This window comes from Heterodontus francisci, chromosome 7 (assembly GCF_036365525.1).
Source record: "Heterodontus francisci isolate sHetFra1 chromosome 7, sHetFra1.hap1, whole genome shotgun sequence".
NCBI lineage: Eukaryota > Metazoa > Chordata > Chondrichthyes > Heterodontiformes > Heterodontidae > Heterodontus > Heterodontus francisci.
This window is the reverse complement of record NC_090377.1, coordinates 125,512,601-125,540,053: the sequence shown is the minus strand read 5'-3', so window position 1 is coordinate 125,540,053 and position 27,453 is coordinate 125,512,601. Positions and strand designations below refer to the sequence as shown.

General features: G+C 46.8%; 1 protein-coding gene across 2 annotated transcripts in view; it reads right to left on the bottom strand.

The window, feature by feature from the left end:
* Positions 1-10,168: 10,168 nt before the first annotated feature.
* The window catches only part of col6a2 (collagen, type VI, alpha 2), an 88,050-nt gene continuing 70,765 nt past the window's right edge, over positions 10,169-27,453 (bottom strand). Inside the window, exons 28-29 of one of the 2 annotated variants that reach the window (XM_068036126.1) lie at positions 27,249-27,287; positions 10,169-13,429 (exon numbers count right to left, since the gene is read on the bottom strand). In XM_068036126.1, the coding sequence (XP_067892227.1) occupies positions 12,822-13,429; positions 27,249-27,287 (647 nt within the window). In that variant the 3' untranslated portion in view covers positions 10,169-12,821. Of the gene's footprint in view, positions 13,430-21,253; positions 22,826-27,248; positions 27,288-27,453 lie in introns of those variants that run through there. The other variant, XM_068036127.1, reaches the window with a different exon arrangement.

The window sequence follows — 27,453 nt, the reverse complement described above, 5'->3', positions numbered from 1 at the left end:
GAACTAACAAAGGATTCTGGAGACAGACTGACTCATAGCCCAAACCACGATGAATGGGTGTGAAATAGTACTGTGTTACCAGAATGGTCCCCATTCAGACATTAAACAATACCATGGTTATCATTGCGTGGTCACACCTGGGGAGAGGGTCATGTGTCTCCTAATAGCAACTCTAACATGATGGATTTTTACCTGAAATAGGTAGCCCTCTGAAGAAAAAGGAGAGATCAAGCCAACACCTTCAGAAAGCAGTCTAGTCAGAGGCTGTGCAAGACATGCAGCAAAGCAAGAGAAACCCTGCTGAATAATAACTGAAGAACCACACAGCAGAGACATCACAAAGTGATTTTAACACTTGACATTTGTGAAGGTAATAAAATTCACACCACCAGCTTTGTGCTGAGTTGTAACCATTATATTTCTACAATACTTCAACAAGTTCAAGACTATAAGCACCCAGGCTTGCACCTTTAAAAGAGACTGTCTTCCTGAGAAGATTCAACAGGATGGAGAAAGACTGCAAAATACTGCAGCACAGAGGGATCTGGGTGTTCTTGTACATGAAACACAAAAGGTTAGTATGCGAGTGCAGCAAGTAATTAGGAAGGCAAATGGAATTTTGACCTTTATTGCTAAGGGGCTAGAGTTTAAAAATAGGGCAGTCTTGTTACAACTGTACAGGGTGTTGGTGAGGCCACACCAGGAGTACTGCATACAGTTTTGGTCCCCGGATTTAAGGAAGTATATACTAGCATTGGAGGCAGTTCAGAAAAGGTTCACTAGGTTGATTCCTGGGATGAAGGGGCTGTCTTATCAAGAATGGCTAAACAGGTTAGGCCTTTATTCAGTGGGGTTTAGAAGAATGAGAGGTGATCTTATTGAAACATATAAGATTTTAAGCGGGCTTGATAGGGTAAATGTTGAGAATATGTTTCCACTGGTGGTGGAATCTCGAACTAAGGGACATAGTTATAGAATAAGGGGGCACACATTTAAAACTGAGATGCGAAGGAATTTCTTCTCTCAGAGGGTGGTGAATCTCTGGAATTCTCTACCCCAGGGAATTGTGGAAGATAGGTCACTAAATGTATTTAAGGAGGAGGTAGATAGATTTTTGAAAACTCGGGGAGTCGAGGGGTATGCGGAGCAGGCCCGAAAGAGGAGTTGAGGCCTGGGACAGATCAGCCATGATCTTATTGAATGGCAGGGCAGGCTTGAGGGGCTGAATGGCCTACTCCTGCTCTTATTTCGTATGTTTTTATGCTTACTGTAAACCACGAAAGCTTATTTCACTTTGAATTACATCCTACTTTTTTCTCTCTATCTAGCTATCCTTGGTGTACGTTTGTGTGAGTGAATGTGTGTGTGGGTGAGGTTGCAACCATTTTGGGAATTGTGTAAAAATAGTTATTTTTTACCTACAAGAAAACCTGTCACTTGGCTGTTTATTTGACCTGAAAGACACTCAGGGACTAACTCATCATTTTTAACAAAACATGATGCTGGTCAATTGGGAGATGAACAGTGGGAACTACCCACACCCCTTACCACTTGTCCGTAACATCATTATAAAGATAAGTAGAAGATTCGCTGCTGAAATCAAGGCAGTGTGACTGAGTGATGTATGACATATGTGTGAATTATATTTAATTGTGCCACCAGGTAGCTGGGAGGTCTCCATCCCCCATTTTCAAAGGCTATTCATGCTAAAATGCCACTGATTTCCCACGATTCCTCCTCTGCAGTTTTCAATTGTGAGGTTCTTTCTCTCTCCCTGCTGCTCTGAGCTCTCCTCCTGTAACAAGGAAAATTACAGTAGGCCTGAGCAACACCTAAAACAGGTACAAAAGCAAAATACTGTGGAGGCTGGAAATCTGAAATTAAAACAGAAGATGCTGGGAATACTCAGCAGGTCTGGCAGCAGCTGTGGAGAGAGAAGCAGAGCTAACGTTTCAGGTTGATGATCCTTCATCAGAACTGGGAGAAGTTAGAAATGTAATAGGTTTTAAACAAGTGAAAGTGGGGGAGGATGGAGAAAGAACAAAAGTTAAGGTCAGTGATAGGGTGGAAGACAGGGGAAATTAAATGACAAAAGGATTACTGGTGCAAGACCAAAGGCAGTGGTAATGGGACAAGTAAAGAAACAAAAGATGTGCCGAGAGGAGGTGTGAATGACAGAGTGAAGAACAGCTGCCATCTGGAAGCAAAAAAAAAGAAAAATGAATGTAAAACCAAAACCTGCAAAGAGGAAGCAAAATGGGAGCAGTGGTTATGATGTGAAATTGTTGAACACAATGTTGAGTCCAGAAAGCTGTAAAGTGCCTCATCATTAGAGGAGGCGGTGTTCTTGGAGCTTATGATGAGCTTGATTGGAACACTGCAGGAGACCAAGGATAGAAAGATCAGTGCAAGAGTAAGGTCTGAATTAAAATGACAGGCAACCGAAAGATCGGGGTCACAAATATTCTGCAAAGCGTTCACTCAATCTGCGTTCGGTCTCCCCAGTGTAGAGGAGACCGCATCGTGAGCAGCAAATATAGTATATTAAATTTAAAGAGACACAAGTGAATTTCTGTTTAACATGGAAGGAGTATTTGGAGCCTTGGATAGTGAGAGGACGTGAAAGGGCAGGTGTTGCACTTTCTGTGCTTGCATGGAGAGGTGCTGTGGGAAGGGGAGGGGGTGTTGGGGATGACTGAGGAGTGGACCTGAGTATCGCAGAAGGAACAGCCCCTTTGGAACGCTGAAAGGGGAGGGGAGGACAAGATGTGTTGGGGGGGGGTGGTGTCACACAGGAGGTGGCGGAAATGGCGGAGGATAATCCGTTGCGAACGGTCCCACGGTTGTTCACAGCAGTGCCTGGGAGATCAATCTTTCCTTCCACAGACGACTGGGCAATCCAGGAGGATTGGCAATCCTAATGAGGGCCCAGGGAGCAGCGGAACAATTTACACTGATCCCTATAGTGGGTGTTGTGGGCAGCAACCCACCGGTTTGATATTCAATTTTGCCAGATTGGCAGCTTCCATTCGGTGGTGACAGAGAGTCTGTTCCCGGGGAGACCAAGCTGGGTTACTGCGGAAAGTGGGACTGGGAAAGGCAATGAGGAGTTGCTTCCTCTGTAATCTCCTCCAGCCCCACTACCCTCCAAGGTCTCTGCACTCCTCCAATTCTAGCCTCTTGTGAATCCCTGCTTTCCAGAAATTTCCAGGGGAGGTGGTGGAGTAGTGGTATTGTCACTGGACTGATAACCCAAAAGCCCAGGGTATTGCTCTGGGGACATGGGTTCAAACCTCATCACAGCAGAAGGTGGAATTTGAATTCAATTAATACATCTGATGGCCATGAAACCATTGTCAATTGTTGTAAAAACTCATCTGGTTCACTAATGTCCTTTAGAGAAGGAAATCTGCTGTCCTTACCTGGTCAGGCCTACATGGGACTCCAAACTCACAGCAATGTGGTTGATTCTTACATGCCCACTGAAATGACCTAGCAATCCACTCAGTTGTATCTAACCGCTACGAAGTCAATAAAAAAAATAATGAAACCGGACAGACCACCCAGCATCGACCTAGGCACTGGAAACGACAATGGCAAACCCAACCCTGCAAAGTCCTCCTTACTAACATCTGGGGGAATGTGCCAAAGTTGGGAAAGCTGTCCCACAGACTGGTCAAGCAACAGCCTGACTTTGTCATACTCACAGAATCATACCAGACACTGCCATCACCATACCCGGGTATGTTCTGTCCCACCGGCAGGACAGAACCAGCAGAGATGGAGGCACACTGCTATACAGTCGGGAGGGAGTTGCCCGGGAGTCCTCAACATCGACTCCGGACCCCATGAAGTCTCATGGCATCAGGTCAAAGATGGACAAGGAAACCTCCTGCTGATGAGTCAGTACTCCTCCATGTTGAACACCACTTGGAGGAAGGACTGAGGGTGGTAATGGCACAGAATGTACTCTGGGTGAGGGATTTCAATATCCATCACCAAGAGTGGCTCAGTAGCACCACTACTGACCGAGTTGGCCAAGTCCTAAAGCACATAGCTGCTAAACTGGGTATGTGGCAGGTGGAGAGGGAAAAACATACTTGACGTCGTCCTCACCAATCTGCCTGCTGCAGATGCATCTGTCCATGACAGTGTTGGTAGGAGTGACCACAACACAGTCCTTGTGAAGATGAAGTCCCATCTTCACATTGAGGATACCCTCCATCGTGTTGTGTGGCACTACTACCATGCTAAATGGGATAGATTTCGAACAGATCTGGCAATGCAAAACTGGGCATCCATGAGGTGCTGTGGGCCATCAGCAGCAGCAGAATTGTATTCAACCACAATCTGTAACCTCATGGCCTGGCATATCCCCACTCTACCATTACCATCAAGCCAGGAGACCAACCCTGGTTCAACGAAGAGTGCAGGAGGGCATGCCTCAAAATGAGTGGTCAACCTGATGAAGCTACAACATAGGACTATCTGCGTACCAAACTGCATAAGCAGCATGCAATAGACAGAGCTAAGCTCTTCCATCCTGCCACATCCAGCCATGAATGGTGGTGGACAATTAAACAACTAACTGGAGGAGGTGGCTCCACAAATATACCCATTCTCAATGATGGGGGAGCCCAGCACATCAGTGTGAAAGATAAGGCTGAAGCATTTGCAACAATCTTCAGCCAGAAGTGCCAAGTTGATGATCCATCTCGGCCTTCTCCTGAAGTCCCCAGCATCATAAATGCCAAACTTTAGCCAATTCGATTCACTCCGCGTGACATCAAGAAACGACAAGGCACTGGATACTGCAAAGGCTATGGGTCCTGACAATATTCTGGCAATAGTACTGAAGACCTGTGCTCCAGAACTTGTCATGCCCCTAGCCAAGCTGTTCCAGTACAGCTACAACACTGGCATCTACCCGGCAATGTGGAAAATTGCCCAGGTATGTCCTGTACACAAAAAGCAGGACAAGTCCAACCCGGCCAGTTACCGCCCCATCAGCCTACTCTCAATCATCAGTAAAGTGATGGAAGGTGTCATCAACGGTGCCATGAAGCAGCACTTACTTAGCAATAACCTGCTCAGTGATGCTCAGTTTGGGTTCCAACAGGGCCACTCAGCTCCTGACCTCATTACAGCCTTGGTTCAAACATGGACAAAAGAGCTGAACTCAAGAGGTGAGGTGAGAGTGACTGCCCTTGACATCGATGCAGCATTTGACCAAGCATGGCAAAAGGAGCCCCAGCAAAACTGAAGTCAATAGCAATCAGGGGGGAAACTTTCTGCTGGCTGGAGTCATACCCAACGAAAAAGAAGATGGTTGTGGCTGCTGGAGGTCAATCATCTGAGCTCCAGGACATCACTGCAGGAGTTCCTCAGGGTAGTGTCCTAGGCCCAACCATCTTCAGCTGCTTCATCAATGACCTTCCTTCAATCATAAGGTCAGAAGTGGGCATGTTCGCTGATGATTGCACAATGTTCAGCACCATTCGTGACTCCTCAAATACTGAAGCAGTCCGTGTAGAAATGCAGCAAGACCTGGACAATATCCAGGCTTGGGCTGATAAGTGGCAAGTAACATTCGCACCACACAAGTGCCAGGCAATGACCATCTCCAAAAAGAGAGAATCTAACCATCTCCCCTGGACATTCAATAGCATTACCATCGCTGAATGCCCCACTATCAACATCCTGGGGGCTACCGTTGACCAGAAACTGAACTGGAGTAGCCATATAAATACTGTGGCTACAAGAGCAGGTCAGAGGTTAGGACTCCTGTGGCGAGTAACTCACTTCCTGACTCCCCAAAGCCTATCCACCATCTACAAGGCAGAAGTCAGGAGTGTGATGGAATACTCTCCACTTGCCTGGATGGGTGCAGCTCCAACAACACTCAAGAAGCTTGACAAATTCCAGACAAAACAGCCCACTTGATTAGCATCCCATCCACAAATATTCACTCCCTTCACCACCGATGCACAGTGGCAGCAGTGTGCACCATCTACAAGATGCACTGCAGCAATGCACCAAGACTCCTCAGACAGCACCTTACAAACCTGCAACCTCTACCAACTAGAAGGACAAGGGCAGCAAATACATCTGAATGCCACCACCTGAAAGTTCCCCTCCAAGTCACTCACCGTCCTGAGTTGGAACTAAATCGCCGTTCCTTCACTGTCGCTGGGTCAAAATCCTGGAACTCCCTTCCTAACAGCACTGTTGTTGTACCTACCTCACATAGACTGCAGCGGTTCAAGAATGCAGCTCATCACCACCTTCTCAATGGCAATTAGGGTTGGGCAATAAATGCTGGCCTGGCCAGCGACGCCCACATCCCATGAATGAATAAAACAAAATCCTCCATCATTAGCAATCGTTTATTCAGCTTAAGACCTTAAGCACTGACATTCTTTCTCGAACCCTCTCCGCCTCGCTACTTCTCTGCCTCTCTACCTTTTTTTCCTCCTTCAGGACACTCCTGAAAACCTGCCTTTTTGACTAAGCTTTGGATCACCTGTCCCAATATCTCCTTATGTGGCTCGATGTCAGTTTTTGTTTGATAATGCTCTTGTGAAGCGCTTTGGATGTTCCACTATTTTAAAAGGCACTATATAAATGCAAGGTGCTGTTGCTTTAAAGTGGGGGAATAGCCTTGTAAAGCTGGGGGTGGTGGACTGGAGAGGCGATTCACATGTTCGCTGATGATTGCACAATGTTCAGCACCATTCGTGACTCCTCAGATACTGAAGCAGTCCGTGTAGAAATGCAGCAAGACCTGGACAATATCCAGGCTTGGGCTGATAATTGGCAAGTAACATTCGCGCCACACAAGTGCCAGGCAATGACCATCTCCAACAAGAGAGAATCTAACCATTTCCCCTTGGCATTCAACAGCATTACCATCGCTGAATCCCCCACTATCAACATCCTAGGGGCTACCATTGACCAGAAACTGAACTGGAGTAGCCATATAAATACCGTGGCTACAAGAGCAGGTCAGACGCTAGGAATCCTGAGGCGAGTAACTCACCTCCTGACTCCCCAAAGCCTGTCCACCATCTACAAGGCAGAAGTCAGGAGTGTGATGGAATACTCTGCACTTGCCTGGATGGGTGCAGCTCCAACAACACTCAAGAAGCTTGACAAATTCCAGACAAAACAGCCCACTTGATTAGCATCCCATCCACAAATATTCACTCCCTTCACCACCGACGCACAGTGGCAGCAGTGTGCACCATCTACAAGATGCACTGCAGCAATGCACCAAGACTCCTCAGACAGCACCTTACAAACCTGCAACCTCTACCAACTAGAAGGACAAGGGCAGCAAATACATCTGAATGCCACCACCTGCAAGTTCCCCTCCAAGTCACTCACCGTCCTGAGTTGGAACTAAATCGCCGTTCCTTCACTGTCGCTGGGTCAAAATCCTGGAACTCCCTTCCTAACAGCACTGTTGTTGTACCTACCTCACATAGACTGCAGCGGTTCAAGAATGCAGCTCATCACCACCTTCTCAATGGCAATTAGGGTTGGGCAATAAATGCTGGCCTGGCCAGCGACGCCCACATCCCATGAATGAATAAAACAAAATCCTCCATCATTAGCAATCGTTTATTCAGCTTAAGACCTTAAGCACTGACATTCTTTCTCGAACCCTCTCTGCCTCGCTACTTCTCTGCCTCTCTACCTTTTTTTCCTCCTTCAGGACACTCCTGAAAACCTGCCTTTTTGACTAAGCTTTGGATCACCTGTCCCAATATCTCCTTATGTGGCTCGATGTCAGTTTTTGTTTGATAATGCTCTTGTGAAGCGCTTTGGATGTTCCACTATTTTAAAAGGCACTATATAAATGCAAGGTGCTGTTGCTTTAAAGTGGGGGAATAGCCTTGTAAAGCTGGGGGTGGTGGACTGGAGAGGCGATTCACATGTTCGCTGATGATTGCACAATGTTCAGCACCATTCGTGACTCCTCAGATACTGAAGCAGTCCGTGTAGAAATGCAGCAAGACCTGGACAATATCCAGGCTTGGGCTGATAATTGGCAAGTAACATTCGCGCCACACAAGTGCCAGGCAATGACCATCTCCAACAAGAGAGAATCTAACCATTTCCCCTTGGCATTCAACAGCATTACCATCGCTGAATCCTCCACTATCAACATCCTAGGGGCTACCATTGACCAGAAACTGAACTGGAGTAGCCATATAAATACCGTGGCTACAAGAGCAGGTCAGACGCTAGGAATCCTGAGGCGAGTAACTCACCTCCTGACTCCCCAAAGCCTGTCCACCATCTACAAGGCAGAAGTCAGGAGTGTGATGGAATACTCTCCACTTGCCTGGATGGGTGCAGCTCCAACAACACTCAAGAAGCTTGACACCCTCCAGGAGAAAGCAACCCGCTTGATTGGCACCCCATCTACAAACATTCACTCCCTCCACCACCGATACACAGTGGCAGCAGTGTGTACCATCTACAAGATGCACTGCAGCAATGCACCAAGGCTCCTTAGATAACACCTTCCAAACCCGCGACCTGTACCAACTAGAAGGACAAGGGCAGCAAATGCATGGGAACACCACAAACTGCAAGTTCCCCAAGTCACACACCATCCTGACTTGGAACTATATCGCCATTCCTTCACTGTCGCTGGGTCAAAATCCTGGAACTCCCTTCCTAACAGCACTGTGGGTATACCTACCTCACATGGACTGCAGCGGTTCAAGAAGGCAGCTCATCACCACCTTCTCAAGGGCAATTAGGGACGGGCAATAAATGCTGGCCTGGCCAGCGACGCCCACATCCCATGAATGAATAAAATAAAAGTGGGAACATGGTTCCTCTGTGTGGGAAGGGCAAGTATGTTAGATTTAGGGTATGGAGACGGATGGGGGCCGGGCGGAGGTGAGTGCCCCTGTGAAAGGATAAGGGGAAGAATTCAAAAGAGGAAAAGTCATTGTTGGTGCAATGCCAATGGAGGAGATATTAGAGCTAGCTTTTAAGGAGTGTGTTAAATCAGGAAAGGTGGAGAAACAGAGGGGTTTAGGGAAGTAATTCCAGACTTTGGGGCTTAGGCAGCTGAAGGCACAGCCACCAGTGCTGGACCGAAGGAAGTGAGAGTGCGTGAGGGCAGAACTGGCGGAATGCAGAGATCTTGGTGGGCTGCAAAGCTGGAGGAGATTACAAAGATAGGGAGGAGATAAAGCACGAGAGGTATTTGAACATGAGGATGAAAATGTTAAAACCAAGGTACTGATGGCCCGGCAGTGTACACAAGAATAATGGTCGAGCAGGCCTTTACAGAAGGTGTAAAGCGGGCGGTGGCCCAGGAGAGCACTGGAATAGTCGAGTCTGGAGGTAACGAAAACACAGATGAATGTTTCAGCAGCAGATGAGTTGAGGCAGGGGGCGGAGGTGGATGATGTTATGGATGCAGAGGTGGGCACTCTTTGTGATGGGAGAGGATATGAGGCCAGAAGCTCAGTTCAGGGTGTGAACAGTTTGTCTCAACCTGCAAAAGTGGCCAAGGAGGGCTGGAGTCGGTGGTGAGGGAACAGAGAGTTTGATGGCAGGGGCTGAAGACAGTGGTTTCAGTCTTCCCAGTGTGTAACTGGAGGAGACAGCTGCCCACCCATGAGCCCGTTGTACTTGCTGTTTGGAGGTTAAGGGTGGAGGGGACAGGAGTTGTGCAGAAAGAAGTTCACTGCAGTGCGCTATCCTTGTTCCCCTGGCTAGTCCTGGAGCAGTGGGCAGTTTTGGCAGAGAACAGTGGGGCCCAATAGCACCCCATACGTTTAACTCTGCACCCTTTGGATTTGAGGAAACAAAGCTGGGGCATTGACAGGACGGAGAAAGAAAGTTGTTAAATGAGGACAAGGGCATCAAAAGGTGGAGGCAAAGGTGCGGTTGAACAGATCGACAGCTGCAGAAGGCGGTTGGGGATCTGTAAGGTGCAGTTGTTAACTGAGTTGGGCACAGTGCGGTGCCACTCACTGAGACAGTGGGGAAGTTGGCTCAACAATTAAACAAACAGCCCCCATAGCAACAAACAGCTCGAGACGAGGCTGTCGCACACCGTGAAGGAATACTCTGAGGCAATAATTCGCCAGCAAATATTCAGGAGGCAACTGCATAAATTATACAAAGTAGATCTGCAGAGATTTTGGAAAATCCATTTATTTTGTATTCAGTACAGATGGTTCAAACTTGGATGTAGCAAACCGTATGAAAAACACATTTGTAGAACGACTGACATGGACTACTTCATCGCAAGAACATTCACTAGAAATATATATTACAAAGCTTTGTGGTTTTCAATACAAGATAGGCACAATTCACCAGAAAGAGGTGACAAACCGTGACTGCTTGCTCTGAAAAGGCTGGACGAGCCTCAGGGTGCCGAGAGGGCCTCGCTGAGTCCAGCACCAGGGCGGAGAGCTGGCCCGCTGACCTTTGACTCTGGCGCCGTCACCTCACATTACAGAGGGTGATGGGAATGTGTGATCCTGTGGCTGATGTCTGGATTCACAACAATGGCTGTAAACACTGGCCACCAAGCTCTGCTGCTCTTCACCGGTGGCGCTGTGACAGCGGGAATGCGGCCCAAGTGTAGATTCAACACTTGACAGGACATCCAAGTGAGGCTCACTCCGGGACAGTGGCTCGCCAATATTTGCTTCGGAGCCGGCGTGGGCCCCATTTACCCTTGGCAAGTACAAGTGTCAATGCAAAGTCCCTGTGCACCGATATATAAACTGGTGTGTACTAAAAGTCAAAAAGAAACAGCAAGGACACTAGCAGGCCCACGGAAGATCCACCAGGGTCTGAAAGGGATAAATATTTAGGTCCAATTTTTCCGTGGAGCGGCTGCCCGGGGATGGTCACAGCCCGCACTTGAACCCCAGCTTTTGCTTTCAGATGCTGGCTGACCTGCTGTGCTCCCTGTTTTTAAGCGGGAGATTTCAAACATTCACCAGCTGTTAGAAAAAACATTTGTTTGAATCTCTTTTAACTGAACTTAAAGAGTCCACTCACTAGAGACAGTGGGTGATAGTGGCCTCTTGCTCCTCACTGTGCAACACCACCACCTGCTGGCAAGAAGGAAACATGTCACAGCATCCTCCCCACCTCCCAAAAAATGATCTCCAGCAAAGGAAAACAACCTCTACTTAGGCCTCCCAATGAAAGCGTGAACTTGGGAACACAGGTCAACCAATCGCCACGTTTAGGGGTCACTTTCCATTCTTTCTCCATCTTACTCAACAGGCCCCACCGCTATAAGCGATTATACACACAATTTGCCCACTGTACCCGATGGCTGGTGTAATGTGGTAGTGCTATTACAGTGCTCTGTTATACAAGAATATTATAGATCACAAATAAACTAGTTTTATTTAAATCATTGTTCAGTACAAACAATAACCCACTTAGAGAGGTTTAGAGGGTATATGTACACAAAAGGTGCACCTTATCAAGGGCAATTTACTTATCTTTATCCACGCATTCAGTGTGAACCACACAGGAAGTCCAGCCACCTCGGCACAAAATAAAACGGAGCAGTTTAAACGCCCCCAACTGGCAAATTTGAAACTGATGTCAATGCGATGGTTAATGGTTATCGCTTTTTGCTCGATGCATGCGACTGTCCGTTTTAAACATGGATGCATTAAGTGGTGGGAACTCTACCCACTTTCTCAGGCCACGCTGCCTGACAGATTGCAGAGCACTTGTTGATATGACATTAAGGCCTCTGTAGCGTGCATGTGGGCAGTGTTAACTATTAACAGCTAAATTCCTTTCTCGGGTCAGTGATTGGGGGTTAGGGGGGGAAGGAATAAGGCACTGGGTTTTGGTGTTGTGTGGTGCACATGTGTGTTTTGCAAGGAGGGTTTAAGGGGAGACAAAGACGAGGGGCAAGAGCAATTTGCTGGTACCTACCAGGAGTATTACTCTTTTACCACATTCCCGCTTGGCGGTGGGGGAGGGGCAGGAAGCTTTAATCCGAGGAGCTGGCCTCCATCCCAGCACTCGGTGTCAAGTGACGCTTCTCAGATCTTCTAGAAAAGACCGAGCATCGTGGCGTGCAAAAAAATTATCAGTGCACACTTCGAAACGATGGAGCTTACAAAACATTGAAAGTAACAAAATGGCCGAGACAGTACTGGCCTAAGCACAAGGGAAAGGAAATGTCTGGTTGTCTGGCAAGCTGGAGGGTTGCCAACTCTCTAGGATTATCCTGGGAGTCTCTAAGACGTCTAGATTTAATCTCCAGAACACTTTTGCAAGTGACCCAGGGGAAAAAATATTCTAGTGGCATTAAAAAAAGATAATTTTCTTTTAAAAGAAAGAAAAATATCCTTGACCACTTTCTATTACTATTTGGAGATGGGAAAAAAACGAAAAGATGTTTGACTGAAAGATCAAGTATCACCCAATCGGGTTATGAGCTGTCTGTTCGCTTTCCCAATTGGCAGGGGAAGGTGGTGCCCTGCCAGGATGAGCATATCCACTGACCAATGGGGTGAGGGTTTGGGAGGTGGGGGGGGGGGGGGGTGCGGGGTGTGGTGGTGGTGGGAAGGTGGGCAGGTCCACCTCCAGGAGCCCATCCAATCAGAGTTGGCAACCCAAGCAAGGCCAAGCAATCTAGAAATGCACAAAAGGAAAAGAAACAATGATTAAAAAATAATTCGATATATATATTAAAAAAGAAGCACCTTGTTTTACCTTTTCCTGAATAACATAGAACTAAAACAAAAAGATATTCAGGGATCGACTTTATGTCCCGGGGAAGAGAGCTGGATTTGAAGTCCTTAACAGATCCACCTGTACAATCTGTCGAAGAAGCCGGGATGCAGGATCTGGGAGTAGTCTGCAGCTCGATAGATGGCTGCCCTCTCCCCTAACCCTATCTGCAGCAGTATATCCATGTCCACTTCCGGCCCAACGGCAATCATTGTGGGTACAACGTTGTGCTTGCGCATGGAGTCCACCGCCTCACCGAGGCTCTTGTTGCCGCTGGTGCCGTCAGTGATGAAGACGAAGGAGAGCTCGGCGCCCCGCCGGGCGGCCTGGGGCGTTGATCCTGGCCTCTGGACCAGGTTGCGGATGCCGTAGATGATGGCGGAGCCCACGTTGGAGGCCGAGTCCAGGTACCTCATGTTGGCCAGGGAGTTGAGGATGGTGGTCAAGTTGCGGCTGAGACCGAAGACCAACTGCTGCTCGTCCTCGCTGCCGTACTGCAGGACGGAAATGCGGGCCCTCATGGGGTCGCTGTTGCTCTTGGCCAGGGGCAGGGTGGTTGCCACCTTCTCGATGAACTCCCGCACATGCCGGAAGTTGGTGTCGCCCATTCGCTCCGAGCCGTCGACCATGAAGACCAGGTCCACCGGGCGTTGCGTGCACGGTGCCACGGCAAGTTCTGGAAAAGACGCCAAGAGTACATTTTATTCAGCTCAGTCTGTCTGGCCTCCTCCTCCCCCCCACTTCTCCTACCATCCCTGCTAGGGAGAAAAAACGGTGACAGAAAATGGACCAGGAACCTTAAGTAAAGCCCAAAGAAATCCAGCCGAGCTCTTGAGGGCCCTAGTGGGTAAGAAAAAAAGACTTGCATTTCTATAGCGCCTTTCGTGACCTCAAGGCATCCCAAAGCGCTTTACAACCAATAAAACACTTTCTGAAATTTGGCCACTATGAAAATACAGGAGCCAATTTGTACACAGCAAGCAATGAGATAATGACCAGATAAGCTATTTTCATGGCCTAGCTCTAATTTTATGATATTTTCTTGTTTCTAGTTCCCCTCACCAGAGGAAATGGTTTCTCCATATCTACATGATCCAATCCAGCAAAACCTTGCTAGCCACTGATCCCAAAGTTTCTGTACATGCCAAAAGGAATTCTCCTCCTTCTGTTAGCTCGCCAAGGTCTGCCCTCGTTTCCCAGGCTAACAAAAATTTACCACGCAGTTCTGGCATTTTCAATTGACCCTCAACCTCAACAGCTTTTATGAGACAGTAAGTTTTAGATTTCCACTACCCTTTGTGTGAAAAAGTGCTTCCTGACATCACCCCTAAACGGTCTAGCTCTAATTTTAAGTTTATGCTCCCTTGTTCTGGGCTCCCTCACAAGAAGAAGTGATTCATCTCCATCTGCCCTATCAAATCCTCTCAAAATCATAAAAACCTCAAATAAGTCACTGCTGAACCTTCTGTATCCCAGGGAATACAAGACTAGTTAATGTAATCTCTTCTCATAATCTAACCCTTGGAGCCCTGGTAACATTCTGGTGAATCTCCACTGCACTCCATCCAAGGCCAATACATCCCTTCTAAGGTGTGGTGCCCAGATCCGTACACAGTACTCCAGATGTGGTCTAACCAGGGCTTTGTATAAATGTGGCAAAACCTCCTCCCCTTTATATTCTAACCCTCTAGTTATAAAGGCTAACATTCCATTAAACCTTTTGATTATTTTTTGTACCCGACTACAACATTCAGTGATCAATGTACACAGACTCCTAAATTTCTTTGGACCTCCACTACTCCTAGCTTTTTACCATTTATATAATACTCTCATCTATACTTTTTGTTGGGTCTGAAATGGATGAACTTACACTTTAACTGCTTTGACATCATCTGCCACAGTTTTGCCACTCACTTAATCTAGCACTGTCTCAATGTAATTTATCCTCCTGTCTGTTAACTATTTACTATGCCAACCTGTCTTTGTTCATTAGCAGACTTGGATATTCAGTTCTCTACTGTGTTATCTAAGACACTAATAAATGTAGTGAATAGTTGAGGCCTCAACACAGATCCTGTGGGATACCACTAGTCACTTCCTTCTAATTCAAGTACATACCCATTAGCCCTAATCTTTGTTTTCTACTGACTCCTAACCAGGTAATTAAGTTGCCTTCAATTCCATGAGCTTTAATTATAGCTAACAGTCTCTTTTGTGGAAACTTATCTACTGCCTTCTGGACATCCATATAAATGACATCCATATGCATTCCCCTGTCCACTACTTACATTACTTGCTCAAAAAATTCAATTAGGTTTGTTAGACATTGACCTGCCCATTTTAAATCCATCTTGGTTCTCTCCGATCAGCTCAAATTTTCTGCCACTTTATCCTTAATTATAGATTCCAATAATGTCCCCACAAGAGATGTTAGACTGACAGGTCTATCATATCCCAATTTCTCTTTCTCACCTTTCTTAAATAATGGAGTCACATTTGCAATTTTCGCAATCTAAAAGGGGCACTTCCTGATTTGAGAGTTTTCAAAGATGATGACTAAATAATGCATCTGCAAAATTCTACACTTATTTCCTTTCAAGCCCTGCTGCTATCGGATAAGGAAAAGCCTACAGATTGTACTGTATTATAACTCTGGGATGCACAACGAAGCAATGGGAAAGGAGATATGGGCCAAACATGAGGTCTTAGGAACATCTGGAAAATGGGCATTGGCTTCAACCGGATTGCATTACGTGCAATACAGTCTCTTCAGCAACTTGTACAAACAGGACCACAGTTCCCAGCATCTAGAAGAAATATATGTCCTCTGCAGGAATCCATACCACAGTTGACATAACCCAGTGACGGCCAGTCAAAGACATTGGATTTAGTCTCGAATAACAGAGCTCATGGAATCGGCCAGTTTGACATTAGGTTCTGAACGTCTCTTCCATTGGGAGAGCAGGTGAACAGCTCAGTGACTTCTCAATAATGGTCACTTTCCTCTGCCTCTCTTCCTCATGAAAGAAGGGCGGGGGCAGTGAGAACATGTCGGACTGTCCCCTCCCCACCATCTCACAAAGGACGTCCACAGTTGGGTTCCATTTGAATGTAGTTGATTTAATAAACAAGGAGGAGCTTTCTTTGCTCCTGGTCATTTCTTGCCTGTTGCTCTCATTTTAAAATAGAAAATATGAATGGACAAATGCAAGAAAGTTCCAGTTGAATCCATTAAGAGATCCAGCAGCATTAGAAGCAATCCCAGACTGGATTATCTCCTCACTCAAAGTCAGAGAATCGTGCCCACTCACTAATGGTTCCAACCATCGATTCAATACAACTCAATCCATTTCAGATGCATCCTTCTGAGCATGGGTTTATTTATTTATTAAACCGGTCTGTCATAGCATTGCTGAAATGACTTACCACTATCTTCCCTCTTCCTGCTTTCAGTGTGCCACAAGCCCTTTAACAGACTCACTGGAGAGCAAACAAGACGGAGGGTTGTTATCGGAGGCAGAGGCTACAGCTCCTTTCTGTTAGTGCAGATGGTGGCAGGGATGCCATTGTTGACAAATTCCCCAAATAAACCACCACCTGATTTGCATGGCTGGTGAATCTATGACATCCATATCAGCATACTAACATAGCGGAGGCGGTAGTGTAGTGGTAATGTCACTAGACTTGTAACCCAGAGCTCCAGGCTCGAATCACATGAGGGCAGAAGGTGGAATTTGAATTCAATTAATAAATCTGGAATTAAAAAGCAAGTCTAGTAGTGATCATGAAACGATTGTCGATTGTTGTAAAAACCTATCTGGTTCACTAATGTCCTATAGAGAAGGAAATCTGCCGTCCTGGCTTACATGGAACTCCAGACCCACAACAATGTGGCTACCTCTTAATGGCCTGTCAAGCCACTACAAAGCCTAGGAAAAGGAATAAAACCAGATGGACCACCCTGCATCGACCTGGGCACCGAAAACGGCAAGCCCAGCCCTGTCGACCCTGCAAAGTCCTCCTTACTAACATCTGGGGGCTTGTGCCAAAAGTGGGAGATCTGTCCCACAGACTAGTCAAGCAACAGCCTGATATAGTCTTACTCACAAAATAATACTTTGCAGACAAGGTCCCAGAGACCACCATCACAACTGGATGTGGCAGGACTACAGAGCTTGGATCTGATCTGTTGGTTGCGGCATCGCTTAGTCCTGTCTATTGCATGCTGCTTCTGCTGTGTATTCTGATGGTGTATTCAACCACCATCACCATACCCTGGGTATGTCCTGTCCCATCAGCAGAACAGACCCACCAGAGGTGGTGGCACAGTGTTATACAGCCAGGATGGAGTTGCCATGGGAGTCCTTAATATCAACTCCAGACCCCATGAAGTCTCATGGCATCAGGTCAAACATGGGCAAGGAAACCTCCTGCTAATTACCACCTACAGCCACCCCCCCTCGGCTGATGAATCTGTGCTTCTCCATGTTGAACACAAATTAGAAGAAGCACTGAGGGTGGCAAGGGCAAAAAATGTACTCTGGGTGGGGGACTTCAATGTCCATCACCAAGAGTGGCTCGGTAGCACAACTATTGACCGAGCCCTAAAGGACATAGCTGCTCGACTGGATCTGCAGCAGGTGGTGAGGGAACAAACAAGAGGGAGAAACCTACTTGCCCTCACCAATCTACCTGTCACAGATGCGTCTGTCTATGCCAGTATTGATAGGAGTGACCACCGCACAGTCCTTGTGAAGACAAAGTCCTGAGGGTACCACCATCGTGTTGTGTGGCACTACCACTGTGCTAAATGGGATAGATTTTGAACAGATCTAGCAACTCAAAACTGGGCATCCATGAGGCGCAGCGAGCCATCAGCAGCAGCAGAATTGCATTCAACCGCAATCTGTAACCTCAAGGTCCAGCATATCCCCCACTCTACCATTACCATCAAGCCAGGAGACCAACCCTGGTTCAATGAAGAGTGCAGGAGGGCATGTCAGGAGCAGCACCACACATATCTAAAAATGAGGTGTCAGCCGGACGAAGATACAACACAGGACTATTTGCATGCCAAACAGCATGCGATATACAGAGCTCAACAATCCCACAACCAATGGATCAGATCTACGCTCTGCAGTCCTGCCACATCCCAGTTGCGAATGGTGGTGGACAATTAAACAACTGACAGGAGACTCCACAAATATCCTCATCCTCAACGATGGGGGAGCCCAGCACATCAGTGCAAAAGACAAGGCTGAAGCATTTGCTACAAATATCAGCCAGAAGTGCTGAGTGGATGATCCATCTCAACCTCCTCCTGAGGTCCCCAGCAGTACAGATGCCAGTCTTCAGTCAATCCGATTCACTCCATGTGATATCAGGAAACGGCTGAAGGCACTGCAAAGGCTATGAGCCCTGAGAACATTCTGGCAATAGTATTGAAGACTATCGTGCTCCAGAACCAGCCATGCCCCTAGCTAAGCTGTTCCACTACAGCTACAACACTGGCATCTCCCAGCAAAGTGAAAAATTACCCAGGTATGTCCTGTGCACAAAAAGCAGGACAAATCCGACCTGGCCCTATCAGTCTACTCCCTATCATCAGCAAAGTGATAGAAGGGGTTGTCGACAGTGCTATCAAGCGGCACTTACCCAGCAATAACCTGCTCAGTGACGCTCAGTTTGGGTTCTGCCAGGGCCACTCAGCTCCTGACCTCATTACAATCTTGGTTCAAACATGGACAAAAGAGGTGAACACAAGAGGTGAGGTGAGAGTGACTGCCCTTGACATCAAGGCAGCATTTCACCAAGTATGGCATCAAGGAGCCCTAGCAAAACTGAAGTTGATGTGAATCGTGGGAAAACCCTCCGCTGGTTGGAGTCGTACCTAGCATAAAGGAAGATGGTTGTGGTTGTTGGAGGTCAATCATCTCATCGCAGGATATTACTGCAGGAGTTCCTCAGGGTAGTGTCATAGGCCCAACCATCTTCAGCTGTTTCATCAATGACCTTCCTTCCATCATAAGGTCAGAAGTGGGGATGTTCGCTGATGATTGCACAATGTTCAGTACAGTTTGCAGCTCCTCTGATACTGAAGCAGCCCGTGTCGATATGCAGCAAGACCTGGACAATATCCAGGCTCGGGTCGATACGTGACAGGTAATATATGCTCCACGCAAGTGCCAGACAATGACTATCTCAAATAAGAGAGAATCTAACCACCTCCGGATGACATTGAATGGCATTACCATTGCTGAATCCTCCACTATCAATATCCTGGGGGTCACCATTGACCAGAAACTGAACTGCACCAGCCACATAAAAGCTGTGGCTAAAACAGTAGGTCAGAGGCTGGGAATTCTGGGGCAAGTAACTCACCTCCTGACTCCCCAAAGCCTGTCCACCATCTACAAGGCACAAGTCAGGAGTGTGATGGAAGTGATGAAATATTCTCCAATGCCTGGATGGGTGCAGCTCCAACAACACTCAAAAAGTTTGACACCCTCCAGGACAAAGCAGCCCACTTGATTGTCACCCCATCCACAAATATTCACTCCCTCCACCACCGACACACTGGCAGCGGTGTGTACCATCTACAAGATGCACTTCAGCAACTCGCCAAGGCTCCTTCGACAGCACCTTCCAAACCTGCGACCTCGACCACCTAGAAGGACAAGGGCAGCAGATGCATGGGAACACCACCACCTGCATGTTCCCCTTCAAGCCACACACCATCCTGACTTGGAACAATATCACCATTCCTTCACTGTTGTTGAGTCACAATTCTGGAACTCCCTTCCTTACAGCACTGTGGGTGTACCTACACCCCAAGGACTGCAGCGGATCAAGAAGGCAGCTCACCACCAACTTCTCAAGGGCAATTAGGGATGGGTAATAAATGCTGGCATAGCCAACGATGCCCACATCCCCCAAACGAATAAGTAAAATATTGTACCATACACAGCCACCCATGACTTCCACCACCCCCCGCCCTCCCCACAACCCAGTGACATATTGTTGAGGCCCTTGAAGCCCGAGCAACTTATTTCTATTTGCGCTTCTGTCTCTTGTCCATTGGTTTGTCCTGTTTGAATTTTGTGGGCCGAGTTTGGACAAGGCCTTTTTCCTAGCACTGTGGTTTCACTGATGGATCAATCCTAGATCAGAATACCAAGATCGGTTAGTATCAGTAACTTCAGATATCTGCACATTGATTGGAACTTGGATTTAAGCTTTATTATACGAGTCTCCCCCACCCTACCCGCAGGCTCTATGGACACACTGCAGGCCCCAAAAACCTGAACACCCCCATCCACCCCGCTCCCCTCCAACGCTGCTCCTCGATGTCAAACAGATGAAGGTGGGGCTGAGTTCAATACGATGTGAAGAAAAAAAACTCAAACACTGGAAATACACACCAGGTCTAAAAGCCTTTCTAAGGTGCACGAGGGAAAGAGAGGTTGACCTTTTTGGTTCATACCCTTTGTCAGATCGGTTCCGATCAATCCTGACAAAACTCTGTGCACCAAAGCTTAACCACTCATTCCCCATTAAAGCTGCTGAGTGATCCACCATGTATTTCCAGCACATTTTGTTTTCTGCTTACACTGTTGTACCATGCAGATTAACAAATGAATGGCTTCTGTAATATTCACAAGGGCCCAATAGATCAGCCACGACCAATGGAGAATAGGGGTGGCGTTTGCACGTGCAATGTCATAGAGCACCAGATCTTGGGGGTTGGTGTCTCAGCCACTAAGGTCTTTGAATGAAAATGTTGCCAAGCTGTGCAGATGCAGATGGATTCACTGGTGTCTCAGCAGGGCAATGTTCGAAAACCTGTTGGCTGGGTCTACAAATGGGACGGCTACCAAATGGGCTGCCCTAAAACCAAAACCCTCCAACTCCGAAGCTTCAGTGGATTGTCAGAGGTTGGGGGCTCAAATCCCACTCCAGAGACTTAAACACATAATTTAGGCTGGCACTCCAGTGCAGTACTGAGGGAACACTGCACTGTCAGAGGTGCCATCTTTAGGATCAGATGTTAAACCTGTCTGCTGGTTCAGGTGGATGTAAAAGATCCCATGTCAGTATTTTGAGGGAGAGAAGGGGAGTTCTCCCCAGTGTCCAATATTTGCCCCTCAACCAACATCACTAAAAACAAAAGATCTGGTTATTATCATATTGCTGTTTGGGGGAACTTGCTCTGAGCAAATTGGCTGCTGCATTTCCTACATTACAACAGGGACTACACTGGCTGTAGTGTGTTTTGACATGCTGAGGTTGTGAATGTGGTTGACTGTTAACTGCCCTCTGAAATGGCCCAGCAAGCCACTCAGTTTTCAAGGGCAATTAGGGATGGGCAACAAATGCTGGCTTTGCCAGCGACGTCCACATCCCATGAAAGAGTAAAAAAAGGAAAAACAAAGAAAGGCGCTATCTAAATGCAAGTTTTTTCTTTCTTCTTTTCCATTAAGACATCAGCCAGCATCCGGGAATAAAATGAAACGTTTATTAAATGATACATGTACAAGTTGAAAACCGCATTAGAAAGGCAGAAGTGTGCGCCACCTAGGCAAGGCAGCAGCAGATACAGGCTCCTCCTCATAACAGCAGCTTGAGTGGGTGGAGAGATGGAGGGGTGAGGGAAAGCTGGAAATCTGAAACAAAATCAGGAAGTGCTGGGAACAAAACACGGATTATCGGCATCCGTGGAAGAGGAAAAGGCAGGTCAACATTCCAGGGGATCCCCTTCATCCCAACTCAACCTCCATTCGGGTTGTCAAACCTCCCATTAAAACTAAAGATCAAGCTCCAGGACATTGCAGCAAGCCACTCCCGGGCCCCCCGAGAAGGAAAATCATAGGGGTATTCAAACAATTTGTGCGCGATTGATTTTTTTCAAACTCTTTTTGAACATTAGTTATAAAAGTATCGAAGACGGGATAAAGAGGGTTGTTTGACTGACAGACAAGCGGGCATCCAATGGGATAAGTAAAAGCCTGCTCACTTTCCGAATGGCTGGGAAGGCAGTGCCCTGTAAGCATGGACGAGTTGGGAAATCAATGGCGGGAGCCTGGGGACGGGGCCGTCGGATGCGGGAGGAGGTCAGATGGATGAAATCTCCAGGAACACATCCAGACTTGGCGACCCCCAATATCCATATGGAGGGTCTCCACTCAGGTTCTTTAGATACCGATTGGCCTACTCTGTACTTCCAGCAATTTCTGCTTTTAGGAACAGTTTTTGTTTCACAGTCAGTCTAGTCAAGTATAGATTTCAGTTGCCCACCACCACCCCATCTCTCCGATTTCAGTTAAATGGACCCTTGTTTGGTCTGGATTCCAGGAGATCCATGAGAGAATTACAATGGCCTTTCCACTGCTACATCTCATTCCCCCTATCCCAGCAGCCGATTCATGGATCCAGATTTTTTTTTTGTTACGTGGATCATGATTCTATTGCTGGTATAAGTGAGCTGGATTAAGGAGTGCAAATGGCTCTGGGAATGGGTCCTGGAACCCGAGCTAAACAAGCGACAGTCTAAAAGCAGCTGCACAAACCTCAGCACTCGAATGGCCTTTCTCGACCCTTTTACACCCTCTAGTCTGCACCGTTAACCAGCTGCAAATGGCCTCTGGTGACACGATATAAGGCTCAGAACACAAAGCTGGGAGACAAGTTGGCTTTCCATCGCCCTTCAATAGCACAGGGCTGGTAGGGATTAGCGTGTTCCGTGAAGCATTAACTGCCACGGAAGCATCACTCAGCCAGTTCTCCTAGCATAGCTCCATTGCCCTGTCAACATTCCCCGTTATATCGCTATAAACCATTTTAAAAGTATCTATGAATAAATCTGTCCAATTTTTTCGCTCCTCTCCGGTGGAGAATTTGGCCATCCCTGCAGTGTAGGCCATAGTCGCTACCAGTTTGGTGTAGGTGTCTGGGTGCCGAGCAGTTTGCATGGCTGATTGAAATTCCTGGATTGTGTGAAACCAGTTATCAGTGTAGGTCTCAGACATGGGGAAGGATGGGAGAGCTGGGTATGCATCGTTACTGCTTAAGATATCTGAAAACGATTAAAAAGAAGAGTTTAGGCTCGCTGGCACTGGCTGACAGAGTGTACCATTCACTCAGTAACTTGTTAACCCACCCAGTCGCCCTCAAAATGCTTCTGACCATGGTTTGCAGTTAGAAGAGCACGTGGACAGGTATATGAGGTCAAGAATCAGCATTGTGACTTTTATAAATAGGAACACAGAATACCAAAGAGGGCCTCATTATGGAAAAGGACAAGAAAGCAAGCAAGAATGATATAGCACTTTCCACTACTTCAGTTTGTCCCAAAGTACTTTGTGAAGTGGGGTCACTGTTGTAAAGTAGGAAACGCGCAAAGCAAGATTCTACAAACAGCAATGAAAGAAATGGCGAGGTCATCTATTTTAGGTGTTGGTTGAGGGACAAATATTGGCTAGGACACTGGCAGAACTCCCCTATTCTTCTTCGAAATAGTGCCCAGGGAACCTTTCTGCCCACCTGAGAGGGCAGATGTCCCAACATCTCATTCAAAAGACAGCTCCTCTGACAGTGCAGCACTCCCTCAGTACTGCACTGGAGTGTTAGCCTGGATTTTGTGCTCAATTCCCTGGGCCTATAGCCTTCTGACTCAGAGGTAATTGTGCTACCACTGAGCCACAGCTGACACTGCATTTACATTCAAACAGAGAAGACTAAGAGGAGAATTAATTGATGTTTGTAAAATTACAAAGGGTTGAAATAGAGTGAAGAGGGAAAGCCTATTTCCTCTGGTCAGGGAGTCAGTGACAGAAGGCTGTCAGTTTAACATTGCCACTGAAGAGAGTCAGCAGAGAGGTTTGTGCTGTAATCAGAATGAAAAAAATAGTGAACATGGCTTTGTAGCACCTGTGCATGCACAAGATTCCTTTCAAAGCCACACTAGCGACTTCTGACTAACTTTCACTCAGTTCTTGTGCATAGGTGGATGTTCTTATGTTGCCTGATCCACTCTATAGTAAATAAATTCAGCCCCGTGACACAGTCTTATCCATTGGGAATGGTTCTATAATATAAACTGGGTGCTAGGCAGGAAAGACAGAAGCGCAAGGGGAGAGCCAACTGTGTAACAGCCCCGACAAACAAATTTTTCTGCAGCACCTGTGGAAGAGCCTGTCACTCTAGAATTGGCCTTTATAGCCACTCCAGACGCTGCTCCACACACCACTGACCACCTCCAGGCGCTTACCCATTGTCTCTCGAGATAAGGAGGCCAAAGAAAGGCAGGAAAGGTCCTTCTGCATAGTTCAATGTATATCTCCCTTCCTATTTCATGCAATCTGTGCTTTGGCCCATACATCTTTTATAATGCTTGGTTCAGACTATACAACCCTGTATTATAATGCACAGTTGTGCCATTGCATCCTTCGCCTTCACAAAGAATAGTTGAGTCCATACAGCATGCCTCTTTTGCTGAATGCATAGTTAGTTCCATTTTTAAACTCCCCTTTCATGCACAGTTCAACCCATCTTCCCATTACCCCAGTGGTCTCAGCTTGTTAAGTGCTTCTGTTTGCTCAGGGGATTGTGAGTGAAGTGATTCATCAGTGTCACCCAACCTGGTGCTGGTCAGTCAGGTTTACACACTGCCATGGCAACCATTCCATCTGTGTCCATGGGTTCATCTGTCCATTCCAATAATGCTCCTAAAGCTATATCCATCCTTGGCGTCCAATTCACTTAAGGTTCGAGGGGCATATCGATTCATAGTGGCCATTGCATTAAAGAAGTTGGTCCCCGTCCACCCCGCACCCCCTTGGTGTGTCTAAAGGAAAACAGGAGTGGGACTTTTGTGACCACGATCACTATCTCCCAGCTATTGCAAGCACACATCCAATGAGCAATTCCATCCAATGATAGAGGCAAGCCAAAAGAGATGTCATTCTGACCGCCAACCCAAAAAAGAAAAAGTAATTCCAAGTCAATGAAGTTGGCTAGCAATTTTCTACAGCCTGTGACCAGTCGACTTCAAGAATTTGGACTGAATTAAATATTGGGAAGACTGAAGCCCTCATCTTCAGTCCCCTCTATAAACTCCATTCCACAGTCACTGACTCCATCCTTCTCCCTGGCAACACGCTGACGTTGAACTAGACTGTTTGCAAAGTTGGTGTCATATTTGACCCTCAGCTGAGCTACCAACCACACATTTGCGCTATCACTAGGATGCCTAAATCCGCCCCTGTCTCAGCTCACCTGCCACTGAAATCCTCATTCATGCCTTCGCTACCTCTAGACTTGACTATTCCACCACGCTCCTGGCCGGCCTCCCACATTCTACCCTCTGTAACCTTGAGGTCATCCAGAACTCTACTGCCCTTGTCCCAACTCTCACTAAGTTCCATTCACCCATCACTCCTCTACTCGCTGACCTCCATTGTCTCCGAGTTAGGCAATACCTTGATTTTAAAATTCTCATCCTTGCTTTGAAATCCCTCCATGGCCTGGCCAGTCCCTATCTCTGTTATCTCCTCCAGCCCCAAAACCCTCTGAGATATCTGCACTCCTCTAATTCTGACCTCTTGAGCATCCCTGATTTTAATCACTCCACCATTGGTGGGCGTGCCTTCAGCTGTCTAGCCCTGAAGCACTGGAATTCCCTCCCTAGACACCTCCACCTCTCTACCTTGCGTTCCTCCTTTAAGACACTCCTTAAAACCTACCTCTTTGACCAAACTTTTGGTCATCCACCCTAATATTTCCTTATGTGGCTCGATGTCAAATTTTGCTTTATAACGCTCTGTGAAGCGCCTTGGGATATTATATTATGTTAAAGGTGCTATATGAAAACGAGTAGTTGTGGTTGATCAGAGTATCCAGTGATAGCTCCCAATTCTGTTATGGAAGGACAAATATACCGCTGTGTAACATGGGTTTGATCTGAGCCAGTCAGTATTCCGACAAGTGATGGCTCCTTGGGGTCAATTTTGACTACCTTGTCCACTGTTAACAGGTGAGGAATGGCCTCAGGAAGGGGCTAGTCTTACTGCCCTGGCAATACCATGGACACAGCTGGCTCCACTGTGAAAGGGGCCTACCGCCAAGTGTCCTAAAGCACCTGCCTCTTTCAGGTGATTGGCCTCTTTCAATATGGGAATTGGATCCTATGACTCAGATTGCTACTTCAGGATGGCACAGGTCAGAGCCTGTGCATTTACACTCTGACCAGTTCCGTGAGCGATGGAAGAGAAAAGGCCCAGCAAAGGTAAGGGTCAAATTATTTTTCTGGGCTCCCCCCCCACAAAGAGCAGTGTTCCTCCAGGGTCCACCAAAATAATCTGGGCCGCAAATTGAAGGCTGTGACCTACCTGAAGATCTTCAGGCTGTCACTATGGTCCCTTTAAGAGCTTCTAGTCAGTGGGGTTCAGGGGCAGACTGCAGAACCAACATTTTTCTGGGTGCCTCTGTGATTAGATGCCCAGAAAAATGGACTTGGGATCAGGAAACGCCCCACTCCTACCTCATTTACATCGCTCAGTCTGCCTTGTGCCACCTTGAGATTTCATAAATTTGCACCCAACTGGCTCATTGGGAGAAAATTTTGCTTTACATGAGATTTATGGGGAGGCAATGGTGTAGTGGTAATGTCACTGGACTAGTAATCCAGAGGCCCAGGCTAAAGCCTTGGTGACACGGGTTCAAATCCCACCACGGCAGACGGTGAAATTTGAATTAAACTAATTTTTAAAAAAAATCTGGAGTTAAAAAGCTGGTCTAATGGTGACCATGAAACCAATGTCGATTGTTGTAAAAACCCATCTGGTTCACTAATGTCCTTTAGGGAAGGAAATGTGCTGTCCTTACCTGGTCTGGTCTGCATGTGACTCCAGACCCACAGCAATGCGGTTATCTCCTACGTGCCCTCTGAAATAACCTAGCAAGCCACTCGGTTTCTCAAGGGCAATTCGGGATGGGCAATAAATGCTGGCCTAGCCAATGACGCCCATATCCCTTGAATGAAAAAAAAACTGGTGTTTCATCATAATTGATGGCCCTCCCACTTTGAATTGGCGGGTTTGACAATTCCAGGCTCCAGTACTCCGTTAGCAATTCCTTTGTTACACAGAAAGACATAGGCATTACCTCAGTTTTATTTTGGTTAAAAAAAGGAATTTCATGCTAAGCTTCTCTACAGTCCCCTATCAATAAGGGGCTTTAATGTTTATATTTCTAGAGTATTCTGCTATTATTTTTCTTCCGGACAAGGCACAGTGGAGAGAGGAGTGGGGGAGAGAAAGACATCCTGTTATTTTTCCTTTTAACAACAATTTTAAACTCTATGTACAATCTACAATATTCATTTTAAATGTGGTCTCTGTATGGGCTAGGTACAGTTTATATAATACAGTCTGCCTACAATGAAACAGCTCTCAGAGTGACCCTGCAGTTCAATGCGTTTTGATGTATTTGTAACCTACCTGTTTTACAGGGGAGATCAGGGCAGATAATCTCAGGGTCTGAAAGAAAAAGCAACAAGTTACACTTGTAGTAAGAAACTAAAAATAAATTTGAAAAAAAGACATATCCTCAGTTAAAGTCATTTGATCCCCACTTCAGGCTCCTCCCTGGAAAGCAGTACGCATCGTTCCCTAACCAGGAAACTCCCTGCTCCGAAGGCCCCAC